A 12,638-nucleotide genomic window follows, 5' to 3' on the forward strand; every position below is an offset into this window, starting at 1 on the left:
GCCAGCAGCATGACCCACAGGCAGGTGACAGCTGAGAGCCTGAGAGCCCGTATGTGCACGCAGACACCGCAGGGAGAACTGACTGAAGCTGTGGCCTGGGGCCCAGGCCCACGTCCTGGTGGATCCTAGCCCCCACCCAGGCCCTCCCAGGCTGGCCCCACCCCAGCACCCTCCCCAAATGCCCCTTATTCCCTTTCAGCTACAACAAAAAATAAACCCTGCTGAGAAGAGAGCCCAAGGAAAAACGTCCGTTCTAGAGAATACGAAAAGGCCAAAACCAGGAGTGGTGTCTCCCCCAACCAGCATTGCGGCCCTTGGGGACAGCCTGTGGGGGCTGCTGCCCAGCACGCCTGGCTCTCTCGGAGCAGCACCCCAAAGGGGCCTGGGAATGCGTGCAGCCAGCCCGTGCTCATACGTGGCCTGGGGACAGAATGCAACCCTTCCACCCCTCATCACCAGCTCCCCCTGGGCTGGCCAGGAAGGACACGGGCAGACGACGAGGTCATGCAAGCAGCCCCATGCACTGCCACCCAGGTGCTCACGGGGCCAAGCTCCAGGGTCCGTGCCCCCCACCCGACACAGTCCCGCTACCTGCGGACCACATGTTCAGACACACTGATGCTGCGGCACCGGAAGGCCTCGGCTGCAGAGCTCTCCTTGAATTCTTTCACGGGTGGAGAGTTATTCAAGCCTTGTTTGGGGGGTCTGGCTATCCTCAGACTATCGGGTGAGGAAGGAGCCCCAACGCCCCAGAGAGCCCAGCTCCCGGGAGGGGGAGAACAAGCCAGTGGAGGGGTGAGGAGGAAAGGTCCCAGGCCACAGGGTCAGGATGGAGAGATCCCGCGGGTGAGAGCAAAAGAGCCATGCCAAAGGGCAGTTAGCGGGGAAGAGACAGAAAACAAAAATGCATGATAATACATCTGGTAAACATGACTGAGAAAAAGTAAGGCTTCACGCATGACACCAAAACAAACTTATCAGTGCAAATTAAACGTGTGTGGGCCACCCCCACGGCAGATTCCAGGCTGTGCTGGCCAGGCGACCCCACCACCCGCGGAAGGCAGACACCGCCCAGCTCTGACCGACGAGGCATTGAGGCCTCAGTGGCCAGGCCCTGAAGGTCACTAGGAAAAGAAACCAAGACCCCAGAAAGGAGTCTCTGGCTGTAATGGCTGAGCTTGACCCCGAGCCCCAGGGGCTGCAGAGAATAGCTTCCGAATTGAGGTCACGCTGGAAAATGCCGTATTCCCATCTAGGGAAAGCCAAAATAGCTTGGGCAGGAAGGTGGGGGATGGGAGGAGAAAGCCGTTCAAATGAAATGCAAACAAGAACACAGAGGCCAGCTCAGCTCTTTGTGATCTGGCAAGGCGGCAGTGATGGTGAAGCAGAGTCCCTGGCTGGCGGCAGGCTGGGGGCTGCAGAGGAGGGGGTAGCCCCAGACAAGGCCGGGCTCCTTCAAGGGGCTCAGGCGCCTACAGCTTGCACCCTATTCCCCAACTCCACAAGTAGGTGCGTGTGGCACAAGCGGCCAGGACCCAGGCCATGGTGCTACCGTGCTGCAGGCCACCATGGCCAACCTGGTGAGGCGCTGAGGGGTGTTAGCGGCCCTCGCAGGTCCTGCCCTGCCTCACATACTCCAGGGCACCTTGGCCCCCCAGCCACAGGACCCATTTCCACTCACTGACCTGGAGGCACCGTCAGCCAGGCCACAGCCCCACGTCCTTCCCCACCCACACCGCTGCCAGGCACACCTCTGCAGGCCGTACCTCTTGGGCCTCTCGTTGAGACTAGTACTCCGGGCCCTGAAGCTGTCCTTCTCGGGGGTGTCATCAAAAGACAAGAGGACATTGGACCGCAGGCCCTGGCAGAGTGGGCAGGCAGGACAGTGAGGGGTGGCCACGGGGGGTGGAGGCCCGGCCCTCAACAGGCCTGCCGGGTGCCCCCTGGCCGGGCACAAGCTGCTCACTAAGGGCAGGGCGGCAGCACCAGCTCCCACCCCTCCATGCCCACCGTGCACCAAACCCCCGCAGGCTGCCCAGCAGAGCCCCCAGCGCCATAGGCACAGCGCAAAACACCCTCCCACTGCCCTCTGCCTGCCCGTCATCACTCTGCCCTAGCCATGGACAGCCAAAGGCAAAGCAAGCCCTGGCCTATCAAAGGACACAGCCTTTGCCAGCCCTGGACCTACCTTAGTGATGAAAGGGACAAAATCCTTCCGGAAGGGCAGGCGGCACCTGATAAACCACATGGCTATGACGTGATGGGCCAGACACACGATGTACTGATTAAACCTAAGATGAGAAGGGCGCTGGCACTCCATCCTGGCACCAGGGAAACGTCCCCAGGGCATGAAGTGCAAAAAGCAGAGGCACTCAGGCCTTGGGCACTAAGGCTGCCAGGGCTTTCTGCTGCAAGGCGTGGCCAGGGCTGCGGCTGGGAGGCACAGGACCTGGGGCGCCCACTTACTTGGAGGGGTTGGTGTAGGGCAGCGAGATGGCAAACACACTGGCATACTGCTCCGCGGCAAAGTTCCTGTAGAGCTGCGGCAGCCTGGCCAGAGCTGCAGTAACAAAGACAGTGGTCAGGGGAGCCGGGGTCCCGTGCAGCGCCTCTAAAGGCCAACAGGCTGCTCTGCCCACGACAGCAATGGGGTGCTGCAGAGGAGGGAAGGCCACAGTCACACGTACGTGGCTTTCCCGACCCTGGCCTCAGCTGTCCATCCCATGGCCAGCCGACCACGGCTCCCAGGCCAATTCCAGCTGTGGCCTGCCATTTGTGTGACCTGTGAGGAAAGCCTTCCACACCTTTTTTTTTTTTTTTTTTTTGAGACGGAATCTTGCTCTGTCGCCCAGGCTGGAGTACAGGGGTGTGATCTCCGCTCACTGCAAGCTCTGCCTCCCGGGTTCGTGAGATTCTCCTGCCTCAGCCTCCTAAGTAGCTAGGACTAGAGGCACCCGCCACCATGCCCAACTAATTTTTGTATTTTTAGTAGACATGGGCTTTTGCCAGGTTGGCCAGGCTGGTCTCGATCTCCTGACCTCAGGTGATCCACCCACCTCAGCCTCCCAAACTGCTGGGATTACAGGCGTGAGCCACCACGCCCGGCCAGGCTTCTATGCTTCTAAAGGATTATAAACAAAACAAAGACTGACAGGACCCGTATGTGGCCCACAAAGTACACACAGTCTTCTCTCCAGCCTCTACACCCAATGCTGGGCAGTGCCCTTCTGCCATGTAAACACTGAGGGCCCGCCCAGACGTGCACTAGGCAGTTGAGCGGAAGGGGCAGGCACCTGAGCTCCTGAAGTCAGTATGGGGGAAGCGAACAAAGCTCCCATGAAGCAATGTGTGCTCTGATGGACAGAGAGGAGGCCCAGAAACAGGGCAGGCAAAAGCTCAGGGGGAAGAGACTTCTTCAAGGAGGGACGTTCACATGGACACTAGAGGGGTGAGAGGAGCCACCCCTCAAGGCCAGGAGGGAGAGCACTCACAGCAGCCAGGCAGACACCCAGGCCCTGAGGCAACAGCAGGTGAGACATTCAGGTTCCCCAAGCAGTCCTGAGAGGGCATCAGAGAAGCCCGCCCGGGGTATTTGAGACAGAGCACAGCCCACACCTCAGGGGCGCGTGTGCAGGCGGGCGGGCACTCACTGGACAGGAACTCCAGCAGCGGGACGGCCATGCTGGCTGTGGCCGAGATGTGCGTGAGCTTCACCACCAGGACGGGCAACGCCTTGATCATGATGTCAGGCATCTCCACGCTGCAGATGGACAAGGCGACAACGCACTGGCTGGCACAGCGGTGGATGAGGCCCTGCTCCAGGCAGTAGACCAGCTCGCGCTGCAGGAGACAGGGCACCTCAAGCCCCACCCGCCCGCAGCAGAGGCAGCCTCGCCTCCCTCTCACCAACCTCGAGCGCTCCACCGGGAGAAGGGCCAAGGCTTAGGAAGGCCCTGAATGCCTGTGGGGCAGAGCCGCCGGCGCTGAGCTTCTCGAGCAGACTCTGCACAGCAGACTGCTCCGGTCACTTGCATTCCGACCCCATCCCACAGGCCAACAGAACCCAGACACACTGGGATCTCATCCCCTGCTTCTGGGGCCCTAATAGGCTGGCTCTGTTGCAAGGGGCTGCGCTGCCTGAAGTGGCGAGGCCGCCACATCCCACACCAGCCCTGGGCAGTGTCTTCCATGAGGACAGCAGCAGATGAGCAGCACTCAGGCAGAGCCTGCGGCCAGATGGCCTGCCAGGCAGTGTCCCGGGAACAGCTTCCGTTTCCCAAAGCCGGCCTCAGCCCTCGGATACACTGTGGGCCAGTAAGGCCTCAGAACCTGCAGCCCAGCAAGGCTGGCTATGCTTTGGGGCAAGACCTGTGAGGACCTGGGGAGCCTCTCAGAGGGGCTGAAGTGGCCCAACACGGTGGGACTGAGCCTGAGGGGTAGGAACCCGACATCAGCTCCCCACAGGGCCTCCGTCAGGAGCTGAGGCCTGGGGCACAGATGGGCCGAGTCTCAGCTCCTGGCAGGCATGGCCCTGAGTGCCAGCCAGAATCTCTAGGATGCCAGCTCCTCATCCCGGAGGGCCATGTCAAAGAGAGGTGTGGAGGAATGCAACTGGGATGGCGACCTGAGGCAGATCGCGGGTGAAGGCACAGTGCCTGTGAGTTTCCAGCACCTGATGGTGGGTGTGGAGGGAGGCAGACGCCAGGGCCTCTGGCCTGCCCGCCCTGCGCCTCAGAACCAGCCCAGCACCCGCATGGCCACCTGCCCCACGGGACAGCAGGGACAAGCCAGGCAGCACTCCGCAGGGAGCAGAGACGCTGTCGGGGTAGACGGGAACACTGGAGGGCTCCCAGGCCTGAGAGAGAGCTAGCAGCACCGGGGGAATCAGATGCCCCCACGCTGGGCACCTGGCAGCCAGCCGGGGAAGCAGAGCCAGCTCACCCCTGGCCTGGCAGAAACCCATTTATGAGGAAAATGTGGGGCCTGCCTGGGCCAAGCCCTGGAATCCCAGACCCCACCAAGCTGGCCTGTCCTGCTCTGACCTCCTACCTGTTTGGTTTTGTCCAGGTAGTTATGGTAAGAGATTAATGCTGTCAGCACTGGAACCACAGCCAGGTGCAGGTCAGTTCTGGAGAAGCCTTCCGGGGCGCCTCGGAGCCGCTCCAGTGTCTTCGGGCCTGAAAGCTGATGACCAAATCCAGGCATGAAACCCCTCCCCAGCAGCCACATCATGGGGTCACCAGAGGAGCTGGGGAGGCCCTGGGAACGCAGGCCCAGGAAACGGGGCCAAGGGGTTGGGGAGCCTTCCTGCCTCCCTCCTACGAAGGGTCTCCCTTCAGAGTGGTGGGAGTGTCTGCAAGGAACACACCAGGAATGCGATGTGAACAGCATGGGAGCCCCGCTTAGGAAAAGGACAAGAGACATCCACACTCAGGGACATGCCCTTGGCTAGGGAACCTCTGACGTCGGTCCCAAAAGCTGCTAGTGGGGGCAGGGGTCCCTCCACCCTGCCAAAGGCACAGTCTGCTTCAGAGTGCAGCTGAGTCTGAGGGAAATGGAGCCCCAGCCCGGAGAGTCTCACTTGCTCTGCCCAGAGGCTCGCAGTCTTTTGGGGAAGGATCCTACCGCCTCCCCCACCCCAACCCCAGGCCGGCCACGCTACCATGGAGCAGAGAGCAGAGCATAGCTGGTCCACACTGCAAGGGGAGGTAAAGATGAGTACTTTGTAGCGCAGGGACTCAGGCAGCCTGCCCAGAACCAGCTTCAGCACCTTCCAGTCAGACTCCTGCAAGGAGAGGAGATGTCAGGACAGGGCCTTTTGGACCCTGGAGACAGAGGTGGAAGCCTAGCATCTGAGGCTCTGCTTGTGGCTGGACGGCAGCAAGGGCCCCGGAGCCCCGTTCTCAGCCAGGGGGAGCCTGCCCAGCACAGACCTATATTCCTGCAGCTGCTCAGCGAAGGGGGAAGGCTCAGCTCTGAGGGACGGTTGCCCTCCACGGGCCAGGCAGGGAGGGAGGCCTAGCAGGCAGGGAGCGGCTCCCTGTCCTCCCGGCCCAACGTGAGACGGATAGTCCTTGCCTGGCCCCACTCACCTGCTTCAAGCACTGCAGCAAGACGCGGAAGAGCAGGGAGTAGGGCAGGGAGCCCAGCCGCACGGCCGGGCCTGCAGGCGCCGGGCCAGGTGGCCCTGTGGGAGGAGAAAGGGGCCCGCCGGCCTTCTTCTCAGAGCCTCTCTCTGGCTCCCTGGAGAAGCAAGAGAAGCAGCTGAGGCCAAGTCCCCACAGAAGGAACAGAACAGACTCGGTTCCTCCCAACCCTGCGACATCCCTCAGACACGCAACCAGCTGCCACCATGGCCCCAGTGCCTCTGACGCCCTGAGCCTCATGGGCCGGGGGGGAGGTCCCGCGTACATGTAGTCGCAGACGCAGTAGGGGCTGAACCGCACGACCCCATCCTTGTTGGGTAGGCCGAGGCGGTGCAGTGAGTCGGCCCGCAGCAGCAACAGGAAGTCAAAGGCCTGTCAGGGAGAGGACAGTGAAATCCAGAGCCAGGCTCATGCAGAGGCTCAGACCCACGTCCGGCACCACACCGCACTCAGAAAAGGCCACCTGCTGATGTGCACACACCCACACGCTGTCCTGGTGACACCGGAGGCCCAGCACCTACATCCTCTTCCCTCCCTGCTTGCCTCAGAGCTCACAGAGCCTGGTGTTCCCACCACCACAGCTGGGCCCGCCTGGGATGGAGGAGATGGGCGCCTTGCTCCCCTGGCAGCACCACACGCCCTCAACTGCCAGAAAGCGGAGCTCAGCTTCCAGCCCTGCCACTTCTTCCATTTACAGGCTGAACAGGACTCTGAGGTCACAGGGATGGCCCCAGAAAGCACCTGCTCTAGCAGGGAGGGCTCCCATCCCAGTCACCTCTGCTCAGCCTGGTGCCAACATCCGCAGGACAAACTCAGCGCAGTTCCTCCAGCCCTGCCCTCACAGCCCTGCCCCTGCTGCCCACCTGCCCAGCCCTCTGCTGCAGGCCCTTCACACATTCTGCAGCATCAGGAGCGTCAGGGCCATGCACTGCCCCGGAAGTCGCCGTGCTCCCTTTTCTCTGCCCCAACCTATGCCACCGTGCGGCTTAGAGTGACAGGGAACAGATGCGTGGACTGCAGGCAGCGGGAAGGACACCAGGGGCTGGGAAGGCTGCGGCCACAGTGGGTGCAGAGGAGGGACGGTCAGCTGAGGCCCCATCCTGGGGCTGTCTCTGCAGCTTCCACGAACTGCATCTGCCGAGATGGGGACGCCTGGCTGGGCCCCCAGGAACTGGCTGCCCACCGCAGACCACCGTACCTGCAGCCGGATGCTGCTGGCGATTGGCAGGGTGTAGCTGTGCTTGTAGTGGAGCTGAATGTGGCTGACCAGCATCTCATAAACGCGCGTGGCATGGCTCGCAGGCAGGGTGTACAGCTTGGTCTGCAGAGAGAGGATGCAGCTCACCACGGCGCAGGGGCTGAAAACGCAGCCCTAAGACAGCACCTTGTCCAGGGGCAGGGGCCAGGACGGCCTGTCTAGAGCGCGCACTTGAAAACACATGACCCCCAAACCCAGGACCACCAAGGCTCTCTCTCCACAGCTGCAAAAAGTAAAACCCAACCTCGTGCCCATCTCATCAGGGCAACGATCAAAAGGTGAGGAAGAGTCATCCATGGAGAAGCGCCAGCTGCATGTCAGAGGGGCAGAATAGGGCAGGGAGCGTGCGCTGCAGGGGCGATCCCAGGTGCAGGCAGCCCTTCCTGAAAGGCCAAGGGAACCTCCCTGACAGGTGAGGCAAGGTGTGAGAGCACCTGGTGCCTCCAGCAACCTTGGGGCCGGGGCCAGCAGGAGCCAGGGGAAATCCAGCCCACTCAGGAGGTGAGTGGTAGCATTTACAAAACTTACGCTGTTACTCTTTTAAAGAAATGATTAACACCTTTAAATGATTAAAGAATCATTTAAAGAAATGACTGAGGCCAGGTGTGATGGCTCACGCCTGTAATCCCAGCACTTTGGGAGGCTGAGGTGGGCGGATCACGAGGTCAGGAGTTCAAGACCAGCCTGACCAACATGCAGAAACCCCACCTCTACTAAAAATACAAAATTAGGCCAGACGCAGTGGCTCACGCCTGGAATCCCAGCACTTTGGGAGGCTGAGGCAGGCGGATCACGAGGTCAGGAGATCGAGACCATCCTGGCTAACATGCTGAAACCCCATCACTACTGAAAACAAAAAAATTAGCCGGGCGTGGTGGCGGGTGCCTGTAATCCTAGCTACTTGGGAGGCTGAGGCAGGAGAATGGCACGAACACGGGAGGCGAAGCTTGCAGTGAGCCGAGATCGCGCCACTACACTCCAGCCTAGATGACAGAGCAAGACTCTGTCTCAAAAAAAAAAAAAAAAAAAATTAGCCAGGCATGGTGGTGCATGCCTGTAATCCTAGCTACTTGGGAGGCTGAGGCAGGAGAACTGCTTGAACCCAGGAGACAGAGGTTGCAGTGAACCAAGATCGTGCCACTGCACTCCAGCCTGGGCAACAGAGTGACTCTCCATCTTAAAAAAAAAAAAAAAAAAAAAGATGATTAAATGATTAACAGTTTCTCCCTGTCTCAAAATATTATGACATAAAAGGAATATCCCTGCCTTGGAGAAAAAAGAGGTGGAGGTGGGGGTTCACACAGTGCCTGGCACCCCCGACTCCAGGAAGGCCACACGGGACCAACAGCAGGTGCTGCCCTGGTGGGCCCACTGGGCAGGCAGGAAAAGGGGAATCAAACTCGCTGATCCTTGAACAGCACAAGGCTGGCCTTAGTGATCACTTACATGCCAATTTCTTCCACCTCTCCCACCAGAGAGAGCAAGACCACGCGTCTCCTCCCCTTCCTCCTCAGCCCCTCAACGTGAGGATGACAAGAACGAAGACCGTGGTGATGAGCCACTTCCACTTAAGGAATAGGAAATGTATTTTCCTTCCTTATGATTTTTTTCTTTTTTTGAGACGCAGTCTTGCTCTGTCGCCCAGGCAGGAGTGCAGGGGTGCGATCTCAGCTCACTGTAACCTCCACCTCCCGGGTTCAAGCGATTCCCCCGCCTCAGCCTCCCAAGTAGCTGGGATTACAGGTGCACGCCACCACGTCCAGCTAATTTTTGTATTTTTAGTAGAGACATGGTTTCACCATGTTGGTCAGGCTGGTCTTGAACTCCTGATCTCGTGATCTGCCTGCCTTGGCCTCCCAAAGGGCTGGGATTACAGGTGTGAGCCACAGTGCCCAGCATCTTAATAGCATTTGCTTTTCTGTAGCTTACTTCACTATAAAAGCACAGAATATAACACATAAAACATACAAACTGTACGTTAATCGACTGTTATCGGCAAGGCTTCTAGTCAACAGCAGGCTGTTGGTAAAGTTTCCGGGGAGTCAAAAGTTAGATGGGGATTTTCACCTGCACATGGACCGGCACCCCCAGCTCCATACTGTTCAACAGTCAACTGTGTTACTTTTCAATAACAAAAGAAATGAAAACAGGCCAGGCACGATGGCTCATGCCTATAATCCCAACACTTTGGGCGTCTGGGTTGGGTGGATCACTTGAGGTCAGGAGTTCGAGACCAGCCTGGCCAACATGCTGAAACCCTGTCTCTACTAAAAATACAAAAATTAGCCAGGTGTGGTGGCAGGTGCCTGTAGTCCCAGCTACTCGGGAGACCGAGGCAGGAGAATTGCTTAAACCTGGGAGGCAGAGGTTGCAGTGAGGTGAGATCGTGCCACTGCACTCCAGTGACATAGTGGTGAAACTGTCTCAAAAAAATAAAGAAATGAAAACAGCCAAAACCAGGACTTTGCCTCAGTTAGGAAATACCTCAGTTCTACGGCCCAGACCCTCAGGCCTCCAGGGCTGGAGTTCCAAGTAAGGGCAACAGAACCTTTTTCCTTCCCTCTGCAGAAGCAGGAAGGTTCTCAGTTCTTCCAGGCCATAGGCCCCCGCAGCCCAGCACACCCCTTCCCAACCAGTCAGTAAAGAGCATGGTGCTCGTGTGGATGAGACACCAAGGAGGTCTGAGATGCCTGTTTTCGTTTTGTTTTGTTTTGAGATGTTGTTTCACTCTTGTTGTCCAGGCTGGAGTGCAATGGGCGTGATCTGTGCTTACTTACCGCAACCTCTGCCTCATGGGTTCAAGTGATTCTCCTGCCTCAGCTTCCCGAGTAGCTGGGATTACAGGCATCCTCCACCATGCCTGGCTAATTTTGTACTTTTAGTAGAGATGGGGTTTCTCCATGCTGCTCAGGCTGGTTTTGAACTCCCAAAGTCAGGTGATCCACCCACCTCAGCCTCCCAAAGTGCTGGGATTACGGGCATGAGCCACCGCACCCGGCAGATGCCTGGTTTTTGGTTTTTGGTTTTTTTTGTTTTTTTTTTGAGACAGAGTCTCTCTCTGTCGCCCAGGCTGGAGTACAGTGGCACGATCTCGGCTCACTGCAAGCTCCGCCTCCCGGCTTCACGCCATTCTCCTGCCTCAGCCTCCCGAGTAGCTGGGACTACAGGTGCCCACCACCACGCCCGGCTAATTTTTTGTACTTTTAGTAGAGACGGGTTTCACCGTGTTAGCCAGGATGGTCTCGATCTCCTGACCTCGTGATCCACCTGCCTCGGCCTCCCAAAGTGCTGGGATTACTGGTGTGAGCCACCACACCCAGCCAGAGGCCTGGTTTTTAATCAAACACCACGGCCAGGCGTGGTGGCTCACGCCTGAAATCCCAGCACTTTGGAAGGCTATGGTGGGAGAATTGCTTGAGGCCAGGAGGTTGATGCCAGCCTGGGCAACACAGCAAGACCCCATCTCTACCAAAAATGAAAACATCAGCCAGGTGTGCGACGTGTGCCTATGGTCGCAGCTACTTGGGAGGCTGAGGCAGGATGATCACTTGAGCACAGGAGTTCAAAGGTGCAGTAAGCTATGATCACAGCACTGCACCCCAGCCTGGGTAACAGAGTGAGATCTTATCTCAAAATATTAATAATAAAAAAAATTAATCACCACTTTAAAATTCCATGGCAAGAAATAAAAGACCATGACATATAAACATGACAGGAAATGGTTCTACCATCCAACATCTTATGGATGAGCTTTTGAGCAAACTGATTCAAACGTTGTATTTTACACAATACTGACACTGACAATCACCCCTAAGTGATGCTGTGAGGCTTTGAAAACTAGAGGTAGGCTGGGCGCGGGGGCTCACGCCTGTAATCCCAGCACTATGGGAGGCTGAGGCAGGCAGATCACCTGAGGTCAGGAGTTTGAGACCAGCCTGGCCAACATGGTGAAACCCAGTCTCTACTAATAATACAAACAATTAGCTGAGTGTGTTGGCGGGCGCCTGTAGTCCCAGATACTCGGGAGGCTGAGGCAGGAGAATTGCCTGAACCCTAAGAGGTGAAGGATGCAGTGAGCCAAGATCACGCCACTGCGCTCCAGCCTGGGCGACAGAGGAGACTGCATCAAAAAAAAAAAGATAAATCAGAACCCTTACATGTCCAGTCACAAGACAGGACATTGTTCCACCATCCAACATCTTGTGGATGAATTGTGTGGGACTCCACTTCCATGAAATGTTCAGAGTAGGCAAATCCACACAAGCAGGAAGCAGCTTGGTGGTGCCTGGGGTAGGGGAGCAACGGGGGCGGGAGCGTGCACTACTGGCGTGCTCAGGAGGTTCTCAAGCTGACTGTGCGGATGGCTGCAGAGTTCTGTGAATTTACTGAAAACCACTGAATTGTTCACTGTGAATGGGTAAATTGCATGATATGTGAATCCAACCTCAACAAAACAGCTGCAAATACTAAACAGACTGCAGGGCGGGAATGGAAGGCCACCCTTACTTCCCAGGTGCTATGCTGGGTGCCCAGGATGGCACATGGTCCCGGCCCTGACTCAGGAGCACACAGACAGGCTCTGCTCAGTGCGGAGAACAGGGCCTCTTGCATCCCTGCTGTGACCAGGAGAGGCAAGCAACAGGATCTCCTTCCATCCCTCCACAAGAGCAGGAAGCTTCCGCTGCCTGCCGGGACCACTGCACCCTCAGCAAACCCAGGCAGGGCCCAGCTCCCGCTGGGGAGACTCCAACACAACGCAGATGCAGCTGGTGGACAACAGCCAGCCACGCGCCAGGGCGCTGAGGCCTCCTGCAGACACCCACCTGAAGGATGACCAGAAGCCCCAGGACAGCTGTCTTCACATCCTCCAAAGAGGCCGAGTACGCGGCCACATCCCTTTCTTCCAGCTCTGGGGGTGGGGAGAGGGAGCGGGCCATCACCTTTAAAGAGAAGGCCAGGACTTACATGCAGGCTCACAGATCTCTGCGGCAGCAGCCGTCAGAACACTTTCTACCACGAACACCTTCTCTTTTTTTTTTGAGACGGAGCCTTGCTCTGCCGCCCAGGCTGAAGTACAGTGGCAGAATCTGGGTTCACTCCAACCTTCACCTCCCAGGTTCAAGCGATTCTCCTGCCTCAGCCTTCCGAGCAGCTGGGATTACAGGCGCCCGCCACCACGCATGGCTAATTTTTGTATTTTTAGTAGAGACGGGATTTCACCATGTTCGCCAGGC

At 58.0% G+C, this 12,638-nt stretch overlaps 1 protein-coding gene across 9 annotated transcripts in view; it reads right to left on the bottom strand.

Annotated features, from left to right (window-relative positions):
* TSC2 (TSC complex subunit 2) overlaps positions 1–12,638 on the bottom strand; it is a 41,442-nt gene that overhangs the window by 10,382 nt on the left and 18,422 nt on the right. For 5 of the 9 annotated variants that reach the window (XM_033236149.1, XM_033236148.1, XM_033236150.1 and 2 more), the window contains exons 16-26: positions 12,228–12,344; positions 7,345–7,467; positions 6,412–6,518; positions 6,093–6,243; positions 5,663–5,785; positions 5,050–5,184; positions 3,651–3,840; positions 2,467–2,560; positions 2,189–2,291; positions 1,767–1,861; positions 592–720 (exon numbers count right to left, since the gene is read on the bottom strand). In XM_033236149.1, the coding sequence (XP_033092040.1) occupies positions 592–720; positions 1,767–1,861; positions 2,189–2,291; positions 2,467–2,560; positions 3,651–3,840; positions 5,050–5,184; positions 5,663–5,785; positions 6,093–6,243; positions 6,412–6,518; positions 7,345–7,467; positions 12,228–12,344 (1,367 nt within the window). The remainder of the gene's footprint in view (positions 1–591; positions 721–1,766; positions 1,862–2,188; positions 2,292–2,466; positions 2,561–3,650; positions 3,841–5,049; positions 5,185–5,662; positions 5,786–6,092; positions 6,244–6,411; positions 6,519–7,344; positions 7,468–12,227; positions 12,345–12,638) is intronic. The other 4 variants (XM_033236154.1, XM_033236153.1, XM_033236151.1 and 1 more) reach the window with 1 other exon arrangement.

The sequence above is a fragment of the Trachypithecus francoisi genome, unplaced genomic scaffold, assembly GCF_009764315.1.
Source record: "Trachypithecus francoisi isolate TF-2019V2 unplaced genomic scaffold, Tfra_2.0 Lachesis_group15, whole genome shotgun sequence".
Taxonomy (NCBI): domain Eukaryota; kingdom Metazoa; phylum Chordata; class Mammalia; order Primates; family Cercopithecidae; genus Trachypithecus; species Trachypithecus francoisi.